The sequence below is a fragment of the Bufo gargarizans genome, chromosome 3 (assembly GCF_014858855.1).
Source record: "Bufo gargarizans isolate SCDJY-AF-19 chromosome 3, ASM1485885v1, whole genome shotgun sequence".
NCBI classification, from domain to species: domain Eukaryota; kingdom Metazoa; phylum Chordata; class Amphibia; order Anura; family Bufonidae; genus Bufo; species Bufo gargarizans.
The window spans coordinates 563,264,946-563,283,909 of NC_058082.1; the positions used below are offsets into that span (position 1 = coordinate 563,264,946).

At 46.9% G+C, this 18,964-nt stretch overlaps 1 protein-coding gene across 1 annotated transcript in view; it reads right to left on the bottom strand.

Moving 5' to 3' along the window:
- ILDR1 (immunoglobulin like domain containing receptor 1) overlaps positions 1–18,964 on the bottom strand; it is a 41,008-nt gene that overhangs the window by 17,638 nt on the left and 4,406 nt on the right. Inside the window, exons 2-3 of the mRNA XM_044287463.1 lie at positions 2,005–2,175; positions 1,719–1,868 (exon numbers count right to left, since the gene is read on the bottom strand). Coding sequence (XP_044143398.1) covers positions 1,719–1,868; positions 2,005–2,175 — 321 coding nt within the window. The remainder of the gene's footprint in view (positions 1–1,718; positions 1,869–2,004; positions 2,176–18,964) is intronic.

The following is an 18,964-nucleotide window of genomic DNA, read 5'->3' on the forward strand; positions in this document are numbered from 1 at the left end:
TCAGGTCCTCACATCTGTCTTCTGCTCTGAGGCTGTGCTACAAAGAACCAGGGCTAGATACAACTCTAGAGGAAACCCTCAGTGGTGAGAAATCTTCAGTAAAATTGCATAGTTTCCTCCTATTTATTAGTGGCAAGCAGAGATTTTAAAAATGGTAATTAGAAAGTTGAAGAACATGAGAGAGCGCCTGGAATAAGAAGGGTGAAGAGGATGAGCTACTTCACCACCACAGACTCATCACTTCTCCGAGGTGTGGACACATTGCTCTGAGACTACTGTAACCAGACTGCAAGTGGCGAAGCAGAGAAATCCTGTACAACGGCATCCACCTGGTGATATCTCAGAAATGTGATGTACATTGTGCCGAGTGACAGCGAAATCTGAACACAACTCATCAAATTACACCGAGAACAAAAAGGTGGATGACCATGTAATGCAATCCAGAAAGACCGTGCAACCAGAGAGCTACCATCTGTCTGTCATAATACCGCCTCCTATGTACAAGAACATAACTCCTATAATACCGCCTCCTATGTACAAGAACATAACTCCTATAATACCGCCTCCTATGTACAAGAATATAACTACTATAATACCGCCTCCTATGTACAAGAATATAACTACTATAATACCGCCTCCTATGTACAAGAATATAACTACTACTATAATACTGCTCCTATGTACAAGAATATAACTACTATAATACTGCTCCTATGTACAGGAATATAACTACTATAATACTGCTCCTATGTACAAGAATATAACTACTATAATACTGCTCCTATGTACAAGAATATAACTGCTATAATACTGCTCCTATGTACAAGAACATAACTACTATAATACTGCTCCTATGTACAAGAACATAACTCCTATAATACTGCCCCTATGTACAAGAATATAACTACTATAATACTGCCTCCTATGTACAAGAACATAACTCCTATAATACTGCTCCTATGTACAAGAATATAACTACTATAATACTGCTCCTATGTACAAGAATATAACTCCTATAATACCGCCTCCTATGTACAAGAATATAACTACTATAATACTGCTCCTATGTACAAGAATATAACTACTATAATACTGCTCCTATGTACAAGAATATAACTACTATAATACTGCCTCCTATGTACAAGAATATAACTACTATAATACTGCTCCTATGTACAAGAATATAACTACTATAATACTGCTCCTATGTACAAGAATATAACTACTATAATACTGCCTCCTATGTACAAGAATATAACTACTATAATACCGCCTCCTATGTACAAGAATATAACTACTATAATACTGCTTCCATGTACAAGAATATAACTACTATAATACTGCCTCCTATGTACAGGAATATAACTACTATAATACTGCTCCTATGTACAAGAATATAACTACTATAATACTACTCCTATATACAAGAATATAACTACTATAATACTACTCCTATATACAAGAATATAACTACTATAATACTGCTCCCATATACAAGAATATAACTACTATAATACTGCTCTTATGTACAAGAATATAACTGCTATAATACCGCCTCCTATGTACAAGAATATAACTACTATAATACTGCCTCCTATGTACAAGAATATAACTACTATAATACTGCTCCTATGTACAAGAATATAACTACTATAATACTGCCTCCTATGTAGAAGAATATATTTCCGACACTCTCTGATGCACAGGTTGGTACTTACTGTTCTGGATGGTGATCTTCCGCTGCCTGTAGTCCATGCCCAGTATCGCTTCATTCTGCCCGCGTTTCTGGATGACGACGCGCACTTCCCGCTGGTTGTCGTTACAGTCGTTGGCCGGATCTTGACTCAGGCTTAATGCTGCCTGATACGCTGAGGAGACAGACAGGGATGTTCAGAATTTTTGAGACGTTTGCTGTTTCGGAATCTAGGAAAGGTGGGGGACAATCCCTTGCTGTATGTGGATAATGAAAAATTCCTTAAAATTTTCACTTTTCAGTAGACTTACCTGCAGAGTAGTAGTCAAAGATGGGGTCTTTGCAGAAAGACTTGTAGACCCACTTGATGGTCACGTCCTGGACCTGCGCAGACGTGCTGTAATCACACTTGAGGATGATGGTGGAGAATAGCATTGTGTATCGCTCCGTGTCTTGGACTGTGACCTGTAGAGACAGGCATCCTGGCAGAAAGAGACACAATCAATGCCAGGAATCACTACAGAGGAACCCCACCCATAGCACATTAGCATGCTGACGGGATAATTACTTTGGGGTTAATTACAAAAAAATATATATATATTGTTGAGGAAGGGTGGTATATATGCATGCCTACTGGGGCAAATTATATATATATATATATATATATATATATATATATATATATATATATTATATTATATATATATATATATATATATATATATATATATATATATATATATATATATATTTGCGGTGCATAATCCCCTCAGAGGGCGATGTGCGCAGATGTGCCCAGCACCTGCGCCCATCTGCCTCTGATATTCCCCAGGGGCTCATTCATGCCCCTGTGGGGATTGATATATATATATATATATATATATATATATATATACCCCCTTGATATTGCCCCCTTTGATAAATATGTGCCCCCTTGATGTGCCATATGCCCCTTGATATGTACCCCCTTGATATTGCCCCCTTTGATAAATATGTGCCCCCTTGATGTGCCCCCTGAAAATATATATATGCCCCTTGATATGTACCCCCTTGATATTGCCCCCTTTGATAAATATATGCCCCCATATGTACTGTCCGTTCATATATGCTTATAGATGTGCCCCAAGCATCTATAGGCATATATGCCGGAATCATGCTGCCTGCTGGAGGGGTGGAGGAGACCAACAGTTGGACAATCATGTCCAGCGTCGGCCTCTACAAAGGACAGAGGATCAATGAGATCCTCTGCCCTTTGTCACCATCTCCGATCGCGCCGGAGATGGTACGCCTAAAAGAGACATGGGAACAAAGAGTTCCCATGCCCCTGTGAGTGGCTGACCTCCGGCGCTGTAATTACAGCGCCGGAGGTAGGCGTCCGCTTCACAGGCGGGAGGATCAAAGGATCCCCCCCCCTGGAAGCGCGTTCCGAGATCCTCGGGCCGGCGCAGTGACGTCACATCACCGCGCCGGCCCACATGTTCAGGCCAGCCGTGCGCATGCGCACGGCGGCAAAAGGGGAACTGCGAGCGGGCGCCGCCAAGTTTAAATAGACGGGCGGCGCTCCGCTCAGCAGTCGGAGAGAGCCGGCCGCCCACCTTACCTGGAGGATCATCCCCTGGACTGACGAGCCCCCCTGGACAACGAGCAAGACCCCTAAGTATCTCTATTAACCCCCCCCACTATTCCACCAACGAAACCCCATTAACCCCCAATATCCCACCAACGCTATTCACCCCCCCACTATCCCACCAACGCTATTATCCCCTCCACTATCCCACTAACGCATAATAACCCCTTCCATACTCTCATTCCCCTGGTATTAACCCCTGCCATACCCTCATTCCCTTGGTTCCCCTGATTAACCCCTGCCATACCCTCATCCCCTGGTAACCCCTGCCATACCCTCATTCCCTTGGTTCCCCTGATTTACCCCTGCCATACCCCCATTCCTGCATTGGTTTGTGGTCTGCTTTACCCCAGCACGACCACCGTTAACCCTCGTCGTGCCCCCTAGGGATAGAATATTAGTCAGGTGGGTGGGTTGTTAATGTTAGGCTACTTTCACACTAGCGTTCGGTTGTCCGCTTGAAGGATCCGTTTGAAGGCTCTTCCAAGCGGCCACAAACGGATCCATACGGCCCCAATGCATTCTGAATGGATGCGGATCCGCTCAGAATGCATCAGTCTGGCAGCGTTTGGCCTCCGTTCCGCTCAGCAGGCGGACACCCGAACGCAGCTTGCAGCGTTTTGGTGTCCGCCTGGCCGTGCGGAGGCGTACGGATCCGTTCATAGTTACAATGGAAGTCAATGGGGACGGATCCGTCTGTCATGTCCCTGCTTTGACACGGATCCGTTCATGTTTCTGCGCATGCCCAGTAACTTCCTGTCCCTCCCCCTCATCTGTCCCTCCCCTCATCGTCGGCCATTTTGGATAATCGACTTGCTGAGACTGGTAAGTGTATGAAGTTTTGTCTGTTTGTCTATCTCTCTTTTTTTACTATCTATCCATCTATCTATCTATCTATCTATCTCTCTCTCTATTTCTAGGGTGGGGGGGCTGCTGGCACTTGGGAAGGGGTGTGTGTGTCTGGAACAATGGGAGCCGCTGGCACTGGTGGTGTGGGCTGCCTTTATGGGGGGGCTTCTGGCACCGGGGGGGGAGGGCGCGTGTGGCTGGAACTGTGGTTGCTGCTGGCACTGCGGGGGTGTTTGTGGCTGGAACAGTGCGGTTTGCTGGCACTGCGGGGGTGTTTGTGGCTGGAACTGTGCGGTTTGCTGGCACTGCGGGGGTGTTTGTGGCTGGAACTGTGCGGTTTGCTGGCACTGCGGGGGTGTTTGTGGCTGGAACTGTGCGGTTTGCTGGCACTGCGGGGGTGTTTGTGGCTGGAACTGTGCGGTTTGCTGGCACTGCGGGGGTGTTTGTGGCTGGAACTGTGCGGTTTGCTGGCACTGCGGGGGTGTTTGTGGCTAGAACTTTGTTTGCTGCTGGCACTGCGGGGGTGTTTGTGGCTGGAACTGTGCGGTTTGCTGGCATTGCAGGGGTGTTTGTGGCTGGAACTGTGCGGTGCTTCTGGATGGAACTGCAGGGTTTTTTGTGGCTGGAACTGTGCGGTGCTTCTGGCAGTGCGGGGGTGTTTGTGGCTGGAACTGTGGGGGCTGCTGGCATTAGGGGGGCTCTGGGCACTGTGGGAGAGTTGTTTGGAACTGGGAGCCTGATGTCATTGTGGGGGGCTGCTGGCACTATGCGGGGCTGCTGTCTCTCGGGGTGTTTATGTAACTTGGGGGGATTATGGCTTCTGTCGGATTAATTTTTTTAATTATTTTATTATTAGGGTCGTTCCAAAAACGAAAAAGAAAAAAGAAAGACATCTGCGGTGGGGAAGCCCATATCCATATTTTTAAAAGTAAGTATTAAAAAAAACTAAAAAAATGTTGATATATGAGGAAATAGTGCTCTACAAGTTCCTTTAACGTTATCTGCATTTTGTCTGGTATTCTGTTGCGTACAGATGTCATCAAAGAAGATAGACTGGCGTAACCCACCCAGAAGGCGCCGCCATATCCAGTGGCCCGTAAGTATAAAATCAACACTTGGACTTTTTACTGTTTGTTTCGTTGCATTAATCAGTATGTGCTCTTATTATAGATTTCTTCATCATCTTCAACGGAGGGCTCTCCAGAAGTGGCTGCCGGGGCCAGCTCACCAGCGTCCAGGGGAGGTGGACCAAGCCCGGACCGGGGCTGTCAAGAAGTAAATATATATATATAGATTTCTTAAAAATTGGTTTAAGTACGGTCTTCTAAATTTTTTTTTATTTGTATTAGCAATCTGCACCTAGAGCCGCCAGCGAGGATCCCCCAGTCGCCTCCAGAGTCCGCGGGAATGATCATGGCGGTCGTAGACGTGTAAGTATTGAATTTAGTAGTTTTAATTAGCATTTTGTATTAGGATTTACATTAAATTTTGTATTTCCTTTTTTTTCAGGGTTCCCTAGGCTCCACCAGGGAGGATGAGGAGTTCGGATTTCCGAGCATCGATAACCTGCTCCTCATCCGACTGGTGGAGGCGCGTCCAGCGTTATGGGACCACGCCGACCGCCACCACGCCGATTATCACCTTACCCAGCGGCTCTGGAGGGACATCTCTGCAGAAGTTTTAGAGACCTGGGGGGATCTAGATGCGGCGGCTCAGGAGAAATATGGTAAGTAAAACAATATGCATTTTAATAAATTAAAATATTCTTGTTTTCCTTTCATCATGCTGATTTTAGTTTTTATTGTTTTTTTCCATAGTCAAACTGGTTATAACGTGTTGGCGATCTATCCGGGACCGCTTCAGGAGGGATTATAACAAGGAGGGTCAGGCCCCGGGTGGCTCCGGAGGAACCTCAGGGGCCACATACATCCATACGGCGGCCCTGGGGTTCCTACGAAAGGCTATGGCACCAAAAAGGTAAATATTTATATCAACTGTTTAAAAAATTAATTGTAAAGGGGCTGTCCGAGACAGGGTAGCGTTTGGCTCCCCTGTTTTGGACAGCCCCCCACAGTCAGATGGACCACTGTTCTCTCCGTCTGAGTGTAAGGGGCTGTCTGAGACAGGGTAGCGTTTGGCTCCCCTGTTTTGGACAGCCCCCCCCCCCAGTCAGATGGACCACTGTTCTCTCCGTCTGAGTGTAAGGGGCTGTCTGAGACAGCAGAGCGTTTGGCTCCCCTGTTTTGGGCAGCCCCCCACAGTCAGATGGACAACTGTTCTCTCCGTCTGAGTGTAAGGGGCTGTCTGAGACAGGGTAGCGTTTGGCTCCCCTGTTTTGGACAGCCCCCCACAGTCAGATGGACAACTGTTCTCTCCGTCTGAGTGTAAGGGGCTGTCTGAGACAGGGTAGCGTTTGGCTCCCCTGTTTTGGACAGCCCCCCACAGTCAGATGGACCACTGTTCTCTCCGTCTGAGTGTAAGGGGCTGTCTGAGACAGTGGAGCGTTTGGCTCCCCTGTTTTGGACAGCCCCCTATGCTATACGGTAGACATAGCATAGAACATGGATGTTTTATTTAAAGAACAATTCCTAACTTTCCTTTTTTTTTTTCCTACAGAAGTGCCAGCAGCACTCGGGAGCCTGACCAACCTCCTGAGGCGGAACCAGTACAGATCGCCAGCGCCAGCCCTCCTGTCCCTGATGCATCGGCTCAGGATAATCCGGGTCCCCTACCGGGTCCCTCCGCTCAACAGAGGCTCTTAGGCCCCTTTCACACGGGCGAGTTTTCCGTGCGGCGAACGTATGGCACCCGCACTAAATCCTGACCCATTCATTTCTATGGGGCTGTGCACATGAGCGATGTTTTTAACGCATCAGTTGTGCGTTCAGTTGAAATCGCAGCATGCTCTATATTTTCCGATTTTGACGTGACGCAGGCCCCATAGAAGTGAATGGGGTGTGTGAAAATCGGATGGCATCCGCAAGCAAGTACGGATGCCGTGCGATTTGCACGCATGGTTGCTAGGAGACCATCGGGATGGAGACCCGATCATTATTATTTTCCCTTATAACATGGTTATAAGGGAAAATAATAGCATTCTGAATACAGAATGCATAGTAAACCAGCGCTAGAGGGGTTAAAAAAAATAAAAAATAATTTAACTCACCTTAGTCCACTTGCTCGCGAAGCTGGCATCTCCTTGTGTCTCCGCTGCTGATGAACAGGACCTGGGGTGAGCTACTCCATTAAATAGAGCTTAAGGACCTTCGATGACGTCACTCCGGTCATCACATGATCTTTTACCATGGTGAATCACCATGGTAAAAGATCATGTGACGTACCATGTGATGACCGGAGTGACGTCATCGAAGGTCCTTAACCTGTATTTAATGGAGCAGTTCACCCCAGGTCCTGTTCATCAGCAGCGGAGACACAAGGAGATGCCGGGCTTCGCGATCAAGTGGACTAAGGTGAGTTAAATTATTATTTATTTTTTTTTAACCCCTCTAGCGCTGGTTTACTATGCGTTCTGTATTCAGAATGCTATTATTTTCCCTTATAACCATGTTATAAGGGAAAATAATACAATCTTCAGAACATCAATCCCAAGCCCGAACTTCTATGAAGAAGTTCGGGTTTGGGTACCAAACATGCGCGATTTTTCTCACGCGAGTGCAACGCATGACAATGTTTTGCACTTGCGCAGAAAAAAAAATCGCGCATTTTCCCGCAACGCACCCGGCTCTTATCCGGGCAAAAAAACTCACGCCCGTGTGAAAGAGGCCTTAGGTTTCCGTCAAAATTTAAGAGCCCTGGTGAGTGGGCAGAGATCTGGTAGGCCAAGTCGAGCCGATTATGCGAACCTTGTAGAGGTCGTTTCCGACGCTCTAGAAGGTTTTGCCCGACATCAAATGGAGTTTGGTGCTGACTTGATTCGCCGCTGGGAAACTACCATTATGGGCTAAACATGATCGGTTTGATGGACTCAATGACGCCCGAGCAATTACATCAGTTTAAAATCATGGTAGAGAACGGGTCATGGGAAATCATTTCATTAATTGTGATTTTAACGTTTAATGATTTCCCGATGACGCTAAAATAACTAGTGTGATTACCACAAGGGACACGCAAGGGACATAGAGTTTTTAAAGGGGTATTCACATAGACAATGGGGGGATTTCACTTGAATATGCCCCCATTGTCTGATAGGTGTGGGTAACATTGGTAGGACCCGCACCTATATTGAGAACGGAGCGGGGAGCACAGTTGCTGTAGGACACATTTCCCATGGTATGTCCACCGCCAAACGCTAATCCCCGCCTCAACTATAGAAATGGATGGAGGGCGGCAGCGCAGTGCGACCTCATCTACTTTCTTAGCTTCGTTCTCAATATATGTGAGGGTACCAGCCGTGGGACCCGCGCCTATAAGACAATGTAGGTATATCATTAAAGTGGTATGCCCCCATTGTATGAGATAAGAAAACCCCTTTAAGGCCTCTTGCACACGACTGTATGCCACAAGAGACATATGGTCCGTGAGCGGGCCATATGTCCCATAGTGGCATTGATCGTGCACACGAGAGTACACAGCATCATAGTATACAATCATCCTGTGCAAGTTGAGCTGCCCGCGGGGATATAGTCTTGCACTAATAGATCATATGAGTGCAGGACAATAGCCCAGTTTGCGGCACAACATGGTCAGCATCATGATGCTCTGTACTCCTGTACGTATTATCAATGACGATCAGGGACATATGGCCCGCTAACGAACACTATACATCTTTATAAGTGCATGTAGTCGTGTACAAGAGTCCGAAAGGTGTGGTCCATTATCAAAGTCGGACCAGCTTTGGAACTTCAACAAGATAGCCATGGAGAAATATAGGAGCATTACAACCCTATAGATCTCAATACATGAAGATGGAACCTAGATATGCTTTTCCTTTCAAAACGGATCCGCTAAACGGATGTCAAAACGGAAACCAACGTGACAAACGGATCCGTAATACAGACGGATCCGTACAAACGGATCCGTCTGAATTGCTTCCGTTTGGCTCCGTTTAGTCAGTTTATTGACGGATCCGTGAAACGCTAGTGTGAAAGTAGCCTTACTTGTATGTATGTATTGTATAGTTAGTTTGTGGGTGGAATTTGGGAACGTGTAGTGTAGTGGAGTACTGTGTATTTAGTGTTGTGTTGTCAGTATTGCGTGCGTAGTGTATTGTAATAAATACTGTGTTACTTGTACCCTTTGTGTAGTGTGTACTTGTTAGCGGTAGTAAGTAAGGCGCATGCAGCTAGTATAGTGATTAGTGTAAGGCATAGCGAAGATATTGTGTTATTGTAATATAAAGGCATAAATAGGCGGAGTCATCACTAGACGGCTCCTCCTATTTAGGAATATAAATTATCGATATTCGCATAATATTGGTGATTAATAGCCCCCCTTTACATATATATAAAATCATCAATTGTCTTTCACACTAGCGGCAGGGGACTCCGGCAGGCTGTTCTGGCGGGTGAACAGCCTGTCGGATCCATCCTGCCGCTAGTTCACGTGTGCCCCGGACTGCCGCTCCGTCCCCATTGACTATAATGGCGGGGGCGAAGTTCCGGCGGCAGCACGGCAGTGCACGCCGAGAGGCGGCCAGACTCGAAGTACTGCATGCAGTCTGGCTGCCTGTCGGCATGCGCTGCCGCCTGAGCGCCACCCCTGCCATTATAGTCAATGGGGACGGAGCAGCAGTCCGGGGGCACACGTGAACTAGCGGCAGGATGGATCCGACAGGCTGTTCACCTGCCGGAGTCCCCTGCCGCTAGTACTGCTGAAAGTGCCCTTAATGGGATAGGCTCTTTCTATGGCTCCAAAAATGAAAAAAAAAATAAAAAAAAAATAAAAAAAAATGCAGCTTTGCCAACAGTAATGATTAGAAATCTCCAGCTATTTTATGTATACAGCTCCTATGCAGACCCATGTGTCTCCGTGGTAACAGACGACAAGTAAACCCTGTGTAGTCTGATCCTGTATTCTTGTGTCCACGATGTGCAAGTCTTACACGGGCGCCGAATGTCTCCAATTGTCTGAGAGGCCAAGTGACTCGCCGCTGGGTCGTCATGCAGGACCTGGTGGGACTCATTATAGATGTTTCTTAAAAGGGGTTTTCCAGGACTTAAAGGGAATTTGTCAGCAGATTTCTACCTATGACACCGGCTGACTTGTTACATGTTCGCTTGGCAGCTGAAGGCATCTGTGTTGGTCCCATGTTCATATGTGCCCGCATTGCTGAGAAAAATTATGTTTTAATATATGCAAATGAGCCTCTCGGAGCAACAGGGGTGTTACCATTACACCTAGAGGCTCAGCTCTCTCTGCATCTGCTGTGCCCTCTGAACTTTGATTGACAGGTCCAGGTGTAATTACGTTTTGATTGCCTGGTCCTGTCAATTAAATTGCAGAGTGCGCAGTAGTTGCAGAGAGAGCCGAGCCTCTAGGTGTAATGTCAACGCCCCCATTGCTCCTAGAGGCTCATTTGCATATAATAAAACATCATTTATCTCAGCAATGCGGCCACATATGAACATGGGGCCAACACAGATGCCGTCAGCTGCCAAGCGCACATGTAACAGGTCAGCCAGTGTCATAGGTACAAAACTGCTGACAGATGCCCTTTAAGAAGGACATATCCTCAGGATAGCTCATCAATGTCTGATCGGTGGGGTCTGTGTCTGCCAAGGGTCTACCATGTTCTAGCGAGTGCCATTAACTCTTACTTGGCCTGTAACATCACGTCCATTGGTAACATGGCCTATTTGTAACTCGTGACTGAGGCTACTTTCACACTAGCGTTCGTCGGTCCGCTCGTGAGCTCCGTTTGAAGGGGCTCACGAGCGGACCCGAACGCTTCCGTCCAGCCCTGATGCAGTCTGAATGGAGCGGATCCGCTCAGACAGCATCAGTCTGGCGGTGTTCAGCCTCCGCTCGCCTCCGCACGGACAGGCGGACAGCTGAACGCTGCTTGCAGCGTTCGGGTGTCCGCCTGGCCGTGCGGAGGCGTGCGGATCCGTTCAGACTTACAATGTAAGGCTACTTTCACACTTGCGTTTTATATTAACACTTGCGATCATATTAATGCGATTACACTTGCGATCATATTAATGCAGACGGAGGCTCCGTTCAGTACGGATCCGTCTGCATTAATAACTTTAAAAAAATTCGCAAGTGCGCAAGTAGCCTGCGCGGATCCGTTCAGACTTTCAATGTAAAGTCAATGGGGGACGGATCCGCTTGAAGATTGAGCCATATGGTGACATCTTCAAGCGGATCCGTTCCCATTGACTTACATTGTAAGTCTGAACGGATCCGCACGCCTCCGCACGGCCAGGCGGACACCCGAACGCTGCAAGCAGCGTTCAGCTGTCCGCCTGTCCGTGCGGAGGCGAGCGGAGCGGAGGCTGAACGCCGCCAGACTGATGCAGTCTGAGCGGATCCGCGTCCATTCAGACTGCATCAGGGCTGGACGGAGGCGTTTGGGTCCGCTCGTGAGCTCCTTCAAACGGAGCTCACGAACGGACCCATGAACGCTAGTGTGAAAGTAGCCTAAGTCAATGGGAACGGATCCGCTTGAAGATGTCACCATATGGCTCAATCTTCAAGCGGATCCGTCCCCCATTGACTTTACATTGAAAGTCTGAACGGATCCGCGCAGGCTACTTGCGCACTTGCGAATTTTTTTAAAGTTATTAATGCAGACGGATCCGTACTGAACGGAGCCTCCGTCTGCATTAATGTGATCGGATCCGTTCAGAACGGATCCGATCAAGCGCAAGTGTGAAAGTAGCCTGAGCTGCATTACCAAGCACAGCCACATATAATGTATGGCACTGCGCTTGGAATACAATGACGAGACCGCGCTAATGGGAGGGGTGGCGGGAGTCGGACTCCCAGTGATCAGATACTGATGAGCTATCCTGAGGACAGATCAGCACTGGTCTGTCTTCATTGGGACCCTTAGGCCTCTTGCACAGGAACATGCCGCGTTTTCCGGCAAAACACGGATGCCGCCCGTGTGCCTTCCGCAATTTGCGGAACGGAACAGACAGCCCATTATAGAAATGCCTATTCTTGTCCGCAAAAACGGATGGAAAAAAATAAAATAGGACTTGATCTATAATTTTTGCGAAGCAACAGATGCAAACAGCACATGGAGTGCTGTCCGCATCTTTTGCGGCCCCATTGAAGTGAATGGGTCCGCACCCGAGGCGCAAAACATGCAGCTCGGATGCGTAACCAAACCACGGTCGTGTGCATGAGGCCTTACGCCTAGGAAAGTTCAGGAATCCAGAATCCTAGATTATCCCCTCGTCTCTGTTCCGTCTCCTCTCCCCCTCCTCGTATTCCTGATGTCTCGGGTGTCGGCACCAGAGACTGAAGTGACAAAGTCAGCTCTGCTATACGCAAAATACACGTCTGTCAGTCACCAGCGCAGAGCTCTGCGTTTACACATTCATGACGACTACTTCATCGTCTGATAGAAAAGGCAAATAAATCCTTGGCCGCTTATCCCGGGAGGATATCGCTATGTAACTTTACCTGATAACGATACGGCTTCCTGATAACGACGCGAACCGCGGCCGGAGATTAGAATATATTCTGACAGAGAAGCTCGGATCTCGACCAATATGGCCACCAACAGATCCCACGAGGACGTGCCACCCAGCTTTCCTACAGTCCTGAATGACAGATCTATCTAGACTTCACTTCATTTGTAGGTAGATTTTCCTTTCCAAGCTGCATAGAAATCACTGTGGTCGCTGTAACGGCAGCCATATTGGTTGGCACCCAGGAACATATAGACTCTGAGGCCCCGATTTATCATGTCCTTCACGTCCGTCTTTGGTGTGGTTGTGGATTTGACACTTTTTAATGCAATTGAGACTTCTCTAGTCGTAATATGCATTCTACATTACGCCCTCTTCTCATAGATTTCGTGAAGGCAAAGAGGGCGTGATCATCGGCCTTGGCTCATGCCAATTTTATTTACTTTTGCCAGAAACTGGCGTAAATAATGACTGACATCTGCAGCGGCTCGGAGCGGTCGTAGATTTGACTCCGGGGCACAATGAGCTGCCTGCAGCGCAGGCCCCATCAAGGCCGGTGTAGCACGCGCCAAAACTGGTGTAAATAATGACTGAACAACAGTTTCGCCACTAAATGGCTGACCACGTAAAATCATAGAGCAGAGTCGCTGAGGGCCCAAATGCCAACATCACCGACATTCTGATCAAAAAGATCCAAACTGTCTCTGGAAGGGACACCGGCTCAAGAATCGGGCATCGGAAACTTCAAGAAATGGATAGAAGCCCGAGATTGGCATGCTCAATGCCAGCCGTTGGCACGTCGTCGCCAGAGAAGGGGAAAGGTGTCTCCCTATCTGGTGGTCTGATGGAGGAAGGTGGAGGTGAGGAGAACGCTACCTGCTGGGATGTATACTGTAAACAGTGGTGGAGGATGGGACATGGAAGGCGAGGTTAATATCTCAACGTACAAAGCTTGGATATTTTCAGAGGGGACAATAAAGGACAGCCGCACCGTGCGCTCTCCTTCACTTCAGGAGGCTCCTAGAGGTGGGACTCGCACCTATCCTAGCGATATGCCACCAGAGACGAGACAAATTACAGGTTTTACTGAATCTTTTCCCATAGAACTACATATCCATCCATTTCATGGTGACAGGTTCTCTCTATTTTAGGCTGCGGCCTACGCCTCATCAGAAATTAATTGCCTCCTCTGGTGGCACAGGGCCCTCCGGCGTACCACAGTCTTGATAAAATCAGGGCCCCAAAGTTTCTTTCGATTCCAATAATTTCTTCTTGGGGCTTTATTTTTGTCAATCGATGTATTAGGTAATTCCACACTTTCCCCCATTATGGAGCCCTAGGCAACAGTCTACTGCGCCTGCCCCTTGTCACATCTCCCCCATGTGGAGGACGAGGAAAATGCAAGAGCCAAGAACAGATTCTCTGGATTAACCGATGCCGCATAATTGGCCCCCACTAATACTTCTCATGGCCATGGAGAGACGCGTTCTACCCGCAGATATAATATTCTGGGTGGTAAATAACGTCCATTTCTCATGACAACAGTATGGTTAATGAAAAGAGTATGGTGGCTCTCTATCGCCTGTGACTATGAGTGGGTGCTACTAAGGCTACTTTCACACCTGCGTTCAGGTGTCCGCTCGTGAGCTCCGTTTGAAGGGGCTCACAAGCGGCCCTGAACGCAGCCGTCTGGCCCTAATGCATTCTCAGTGGAGGCGGATCCACTGAGAATGCATCCGCCTGCCAGCGCTCAGCCTCCGCTCCGCTCAGTGCAAGCAGCGTTCGGGTGTCCGCCTGGCCGTGCGGAGGCGAGCGGATCCGTTCAGACTTATAATGGAAGTTCAATCTTCAAGCGGATCCGTCCCCCATTGACTTTCATTAATATGAACGGATCCGATCGAACGCTAGTGTGAAAGTAGCCTAAGCCTAATGACTCACCCAGTCAAAAAGGAAATTATAATGTATATAGAGAGGCTGAGCACTCTCCCAATGGACCACACAGACTATTCAAAAATTATTATATTTATTACACCGATATAATAAACAAAATACACAATAAATTCTTATAAAAATGTTAAAACTGTTCAGATTAAGAGCATAAATAATTAAATGGCGGTGGTATGCAAAAGAATACTATATGCAACTTGGATGAAGAAGTATGTCCTGATAAGAAGAAAAGAAAAATCGATAACACTTCAGTATTTAAATCTTCAACAGTGTGAAAGTGGGTTTTATGAAGATAAATTTTCGAATAATTATCCAGACTGAAATTCGATGTTTGCTTTCGATTATTTTATCGATTATATTGTATTCAGTCAATGTTCCCTGTATGGCAAAACACACACTTTTGTAAAGATGCCGTCTGACTATAGCACACAGTGGCGTCCCACGTGGCTAATGGAGTCAGATTCGGCGGTACCTGTTAGTGGCAGTTCAGCAGGAGCGGTGTGAGCGAAGTGGCCCTCCGTGTAGAGATTCTTTGATGAAAAGATTTTGATTATAACCATCAGTTCAAGGGTCGGAATCTTCGCTATGTGCCACAAAAGTTCATCAGGGTAATAAAATCGATTTTAAGTTGTCAAATTCAGGACGTCCATCAGCTGATGTGCGGGTCTCTTGAAACCAGACGTGTTTCGGGGTCTTTTCCTAGCCCCTTCCTCAGTGGTAGCCCGCAGAGGGGAATGACCCCTTTTTATACCCAAAATCCTCCATGATTGGGCAAAATGAGAAATCCGGAGTGGATCTCACAACTTGTTTCAACCAGTTGCATATAAAACCCGACGTGGAATAAAGGGTAAAAAATGCATATCAGATATATTGTTGATAGGCAGGTAACTTTATTCCATGGCAGGAGGGGGGTGCAAGGGTTGCAGATACAGCAGCAAGTAAGCGACAGCCGTTTCGCGCGTGTATGCGCTTCTTCTGGCTTTCCGCCGAATCTGACTCCATTAGCCACGTGGGACGCCACTGTGTGCTATAGTCAGACGGCATCTTTACAAAAGTGTGTGTTTTGCCATACAGGGAACATTGACTGAATACAATATAAATCGATAAAATAATCGAAAGCAAACATCGAATTTCAGTCTGGATAATTATTCGAAAATAAATCTTCATAAAACCCACTTTCACACTGTTGAAGATTTAAATACTGAAGTGTTATCGATTTTCTTTTCTTCTTATCAGGACATACTTCTTCATCCAAGTTGCATATAGTATTCTTTTGCATACCACCGCCATTTAATTATTTATGCTCTTAATCTGAACAGTTTTAACATTTTTATAAGAATTTATTGTGTATTTTGTTTATTATATCGGTGTAATAAATATTATAATTTTTGAATAGTCTCTGTGTGGTCCATTGGGAGAGTGCTCAGCCTCTCTATATACAGTATGGTTGCCCATAGCAACCAGCTAAAGATCGGCAGACAATTTGTAAGTGAAAGACAGAAAATGAAAGCAAGCTCCTGATTGGTTGCCATGGGCACCACCCTGCGGCTCCCGCTGTGTTCCTCACATCTTGTAGCATCTGACGATACAACCTCCATCATTAAACGTCCTCTCCTGTCAGAGAAGGCACCGCCCGTTACCCGCGTGGATGCGAGGTCCACGTGTCACCATGGCTATTACGATTATTTAGTTTCCTGAGGCGCTGCCATGATTCACCCGCATGATCCGGTCATTAGGTTAACGGGTCATTAAATAAGTATGTCACCAGGATTCCTCCGAGCCGTGTAACTAACACACGTGACATTACTGTACTGGCCAACAGGAGTATCTTAAAGGGGTCGTCTCACTTCAGCAGGTGACATTTATCATGTAGAGAAAGTTAATACAAGCCACTTACTAACGTATTGTTAGTATCCATATTGCCTCCTTTGCTGGCTGGATTCATTTTTCCATCCCGTTATACACTGCTCGTTTCCATGGTTACAGACGTGCTTGCACACTATAGGAAAAAGCGTCAGTTTCTCTAGTGGCCGGGACCGTGGGAGCTCACATAGGCTGGTGCTTTTTCCTATATTGTGCAAGCGCGACCACCACTGACGGATTGCAGGGTGGTCTGTAACCATGGAAACGAGCAGTGTATAATGTGATGGAAAAATGAATCCAGCCAGCAAAGGAGGCAACATGGATAATAACAATACATTAGTAAGTGCCTTGTATTAACTTTCTCTACATGATAAATGCCACTTGCTGAAGTGAGACGACCCCTTTAAAGGGGAAGTCCAGAGAAATTAAACGCGCCTGAGGGTGACTACCATATTAGTACACAGCCGACTGTAGCCAATCCTGCTGGAGAAGGGGGAGGGGTTATACATCGATGACACACCTCTAGATCTAGAGAAAGCAAATGGCCGACACCAGTTCCCAGTCCTAGGATCCAGATTTTATATTTGGGGTCCTTTTACACGGCTGTTACAGAGAGCAATGAGGGTGAACACAACATTGCCCACGAAAGCAATCACTGCTGCTGTATTGTGGATGAATGATCATTATTACGATCCTTCCTCCATAGGCAGTTTGATTGTTTTTCGGCAGCACCCCTAGGCGGATGTCTGGCTAACAAGTGATGGGGCACGCTGCGTTACGATCGGATCAGTGTCACCAGTGAATTCTCAGCCTCGGCAGCGTACGCGCGTGCTCCGGCAGGACACAACGTTCTCTATCACAAACGCTGCTGTTCACACTGTGCATGGAGACTGCGATGAAAACCGCATCATTATGCTGAGGTCACAGACCAAGGTGGTCAAAGGGTTAACAGCCAGGATCGGAGCTTTCTCCACTTCCAGCTGTACAGCAAGAGCACCAGTGTGGATAATGAGGGGGGGCACCTGTGATTTGATGGGGCTGATGGCGCTGGGAGACATGGCATGGAGGGGCTGATCTAATGGCGCTGGGGGAGTGGGGGACATGGTGGATGGCATGGAAGCACGGAGGCATTGGGGGAGGGGGGCAGATGGCAATGGATGGCATGGAGGGGCTGATCTGATGGCGCTGGGGGAGTGGGGGACAGATGGCAATGGATGGCATGGAAGCACGGAGGCATTGGGGGAGGGGGACAGATGGCATGGAGGGGCTAATGGCACAGGGGGAATGAAGGGTGTTGGGGGTCTGATGAGTTTTTATAAAGGAAAACAGTCTATTTATTCATTTTTTTCTTATTACAGTACTCAAATAATCGGAAACATAATCAATAGAATACTCCATTACTAAAATAATTGTGTGCTGCAGCCCTACAGCGAGGGCTCACTAACGGATTAAAGGGGCGCAGCAACTGACTGAAAGGAAATTAGCCTCTTAGATTGGATTGTGAACACATTGTAATAGTGAGTGCAGCTCTGGAGTATAATACAGGATGTAACTGAGGATCAGTACAGGATAAGTAATGTAATGTATGTACACAGTGACTGTACCAGCAGAATAGTGAGTGCAGCTCTGGAGTATAATACAGGATGTAACTCAGGATCAGTACAGGATAAGTAATGTAATGTATGTACACAGTGACTGCACCAGCAGAATAGTGAGTGCAGCTCTGGAGGATAATACAGGATGTAACTCAGGATCAGTACAGGATAAGTAATGTATGTACACAGTGACTCCACCAGCAGAATAGAGAGTGCAGCTCTGGAGTATAATACAGGATGTAACTCGGGATCAGTACAGGATAAGTAATGTAATGTATGTACACAGTGACTGCACCAGCAGAATAGTGAGTGCAGCTCTGCAGTATAATAGAGGATGTAACTCAGGATCAGTACAGTATAAGTAATGTATGTACACAGTGACTGCACCAGCAGAATAGTGAGTGCAGCTCTGGTGTATAATACAGGATGTAACTGAGGATCAGTACAGGATAAGTAATGTAATGTATGTACACAGTGACTCCACCAGCAGAATAGAGAGTGCAGCTCTGGAGTATAATACAGGGTGTAACTCAGGATCAGTACAGGATAAGTAATGTAATGTATGTACACAGTGACTGCACCAGCAGAATAGTGAGTGCAGCTCTGCAGTATAATACAGGATGTAACTCAGGATCAGTACAGGATAAGCAATGTAATGTATGTACACAGTGACTGCACCAGCAGAATAGTGAGTGCAGCTCTGGAGTATAATACAGGGTGTAACTCAGGATCAGTACAGGATAAGTAATGTATGTACACAGTGACTCCACCAGAAGAATAGTGAGTA